We start from the raw sequence: 3,226 nt of genomic DNA on the forward strand, positions 1-3,226 counted from the left end.
ACCAATGTAAAAAGAAAAAAAATATATATAATTATTTCATTTATTCATTTTGTTTTCCTTTCTCTATCACATTTATTTCAATTTTGAAAATACCAATGTAAAAAGAAAAAAATATATATATAATTATTTCATTTATTCTTTTTGTTTTCCTTTCTCTATCACATATATTTCAAATTTTTTTACTTTATAAATGACAGATACTGAAGGGTATTCTAGAAAAATGTACAAAGAAATAAAAATATAAAAATTAATTAATTTTTTAATTCATTAAAATATCACTATTATACACTGTGGTGTATTTAAGTCCAAGGAAAACATTGTACTATATTTATTTTTTAAAGTACTATTATATTTTTTTTTCTCTTTTGTACTCTTCTTTTTCTCTTTAATACATTTCTTTATCATTAAAAAAATCATTATACTAAAAGTTGCATTTTTTATTTTTATTTTGTTTTTATCAATTGATGAACCATATTCTAAAAATACTTTAAAATATTTTTCCAAAAAATAAATTACTTTAAAATATTAACAACATTTTAATAAAATGTACTAAATATTTCACAATTGCATAATACTTTATTCATTAAACCAAATCCAACCACTGCTCCTTTCTTGGTCAAAATATTCACGGTCAAAATATCACTTGCTATAACATAATAGAAGGGAAATTAACAAATTTAGTCAAAATATTTATTCAAAAATAAAATTTTAAAAAAATAATAAGAAAACACAAAAATATACTTAAAAAGTGATATATTTTTTACTCAATTAATAGTTTATTTGAAAAGCAATGATAAACTTTAACAAACCATTTTCACTATATAAATAACATAATATTGTATAGTTTTTTATTCTTACATTTTAACGGACAAAATATTTGTCTACTATATCAAATAAAAATATATTGTTTGTAAAAATTATTGTAAAAAACTACCTTGATTATTTATTTCCCACGGTTTGCTGCCTCAGAAAAAAAACCCTATAAAGTGTGATAGGGCTTTCTTCTACATTCATATTTCTCTTCCATTTTGTTATATAGCCTTAAGACCCTCGAGTCAAATTTCATTTTTTTCTCAATCCCTCTTTTTGGTACTTTTGTTTCTTTCTCTCTTTATAATTTGAATTCCAAAGTGGATTTTTTTTAGTAATTTGAGAAATTTGTGTAATTGTAAGTGTTTTGTTTAGTTCATGTATGTGTTTTCTTTTGGTGTAATTCTTCATTTGTAAAGTAGAGAAAAAATCTTTGATTGTATCTTTCAAAAATGGAAAACTCGAGAAACTGGCATAACGAGAATATGGGTGTAAACAAAACAGGGAAGACAATTAAGAAGAATTCATCGCAACAAACAATTGATTTCAAAAATAATGTTATAACTAGCAGTAGACATCACTACCTTCAGCCGAAAATTCATCACATTCACAAAGATGATTTCAAGAGTTTTGTTATGCAGACTACTGGAAGAGAATCAATTGGGCCTACTAGAACTCAATATGAGTCTACTAGGTTGCAGCAAAATAGGCCTCCTCCTTTGGCCAGTGTGAGGCCGCTTGTTCGGTTTCCGATGCAACCACCGCCTCCGCGGGTGCCTTACATTAACGAATTGGTTGTCCCTTCTTTGCAGTCGATAAGTGGTCCTCCGATTTTTGATAATTCATGGAACAATTCTGTCGAGTCTCCGAACTCAGCTTTCATGAGAAAGTTTAAAGATTCAGAGAACTACTACGGTGGTGGCGACAATGTTTCAAGAGGTAATCAATTCCACCCATACCATCCTCCTCCGCAACAACAAATGATCAATAATGTTAATGTTAATGTTAAATTTCAACCACAATCTTTCCCAATCCAAACTCAAATGGTTAACAATCTTGAGCATTATAACCTATCATCTTCTAGCAACCAAACTTTTCTGAATCCTAATCCTTCTGTGTCTATGAATGTTGCTAGCAACCAAACTTTTCGTATGAACACTGACAATCAATTTCTGAATAATTTTCCTCTGTCACAAGCAAATTACTCTACATCACTAACTTCTGAATACTTGTTGGCTTCACCAACCCAAAAAGTGAATGTCATATCCCCTCAGTCACCTTATAGGCCACTCCTGTCACCAAGCTTTTTCTCTTCACCTTCGTCGTTGGATTACCCTTCCCAACCATATCTTAATAATGAATAGAATTCTCATATTTCATTCAAGGTGTTGCTACTGTCAAAGATCTTAATTCACAATCTCATTTTGTCTTTATTTCTTTTACTTGTTTTGTTGTGTAATGTGGCTCCTTTTTCATATAAGTATCGTAATGGGTTATTGTAAAAATACCTCAAATTCTTGCTATTTTTCTTTATTGTGTATGGAATTTTTTTAATTAATGATCTTATTTGGAAAATCGAATTAGTTTACTTGGCCATTTAGTTTTATATTCCATCAATGGTTGGAAAGTTTTCTTTGTTGACTTGACTTATGGTTAATATAATAAAAATTAAAACCTTGGTATCAAATTAAGTGAATTGAATAATTCCATGGAGGACGTATAAAATGTAGGATGATTTTTATTTGGAAGGATACATTACGATAAACGTCATCCCAATAGGAGAAAATATATGTTTGATGGAAGAAAGTGAGAAAGGTGAGTTGAAAGCCTTAGTGGATGAAGCAAGAGGATGTCTAGAATAATGATTCATAGAGACCATACCATGGACACCTGATAATGTCGACAATGAAATATTAATATGGTTAAGATGCTACAGAATCCCCTTCCATGTATGGTCACAATTTTTTTTTCATGTTTAGCGCGCGGGAAGAGAATGAAGATGACGACGAAAAAATAAACTTTCTTTATCAGCAAATTTAAGAATGAGTTGATCAATCTTATTGAAAATTGATCAAGCTCTTGATAACAATCAAGAACCAAGACCCACTCATCTAGAAATTTGATTGAACCCTGTGTGTGTGTTCATTATTCATTAAAAACTGAATTACTTAACAAACGACTCATAATGTCAATGGTTATTGAGATTATCTGACACTGTTCACCATCTTCATCCTTAATCTTTTTCCTTGTTTATGGACCATCCTTTAAAGATTGAGTGTAAGGGGGACTGGTGGTAAATTATGTTATCTAATATTTTTTGTGTGTAGCTAGTTTTTTTTATTGTAACATGTGTATATATAATATCTTGAAAGTTTCCATTATACTCCAAGGAATCTTTGGCAAGATCAAGTATCAT

General features: G+C 29.4%; 1 protein-coding gene across 1 annotated transcript; it reads left to right on the plus strand.

Moving 5' to 3' along the window:
* Positions 1–883: 883 nt before the first annotated feature.
* LOC127135434 (protein HAIKU1) lies at positions 884–2,342 on the plus strand. The gene has a single exon (XM_051062150.1). The coding sequence runs from the start codon at positions 1,263–1,265 to the stop codon at positions 2,172–2,174; it is 912 nt and encodes a 303-aa protein (XP_050918107.1). The 5' UTR covers positions 884–1,262; the 3' UTR covers positions 2,175–2,342.
* The last annotated feature ends 884 nt before the right edge of the window (positions 2,343–3,226 follow it).

This window comes from Lathyrus oleraceus, chromosome 4 (assembly GCF_024323335.1).
Source record: "Lathyrus oleraceus cultivar Zhongwan6 chromosome 4, CAAS_Psat_ZW6_1.0, whole genome shotgun sequence".
Lineage (NCBI taxonomy): Eukaryota > Viridiplantae > Streptophyta > Magnoliopsida > Fabales > Fabaceae > Lathyrus > Lathyrus oleraceus.

Excerpts from the sequence above, each read along its gene's own strand:
- LOC127135434 (XM_051062150.1), top strand. The coding sequence starts at position 1,263 with ATGGAAAACTCGAGAAACTGGCATAACGAGAATATGGGTGTAAACAAA.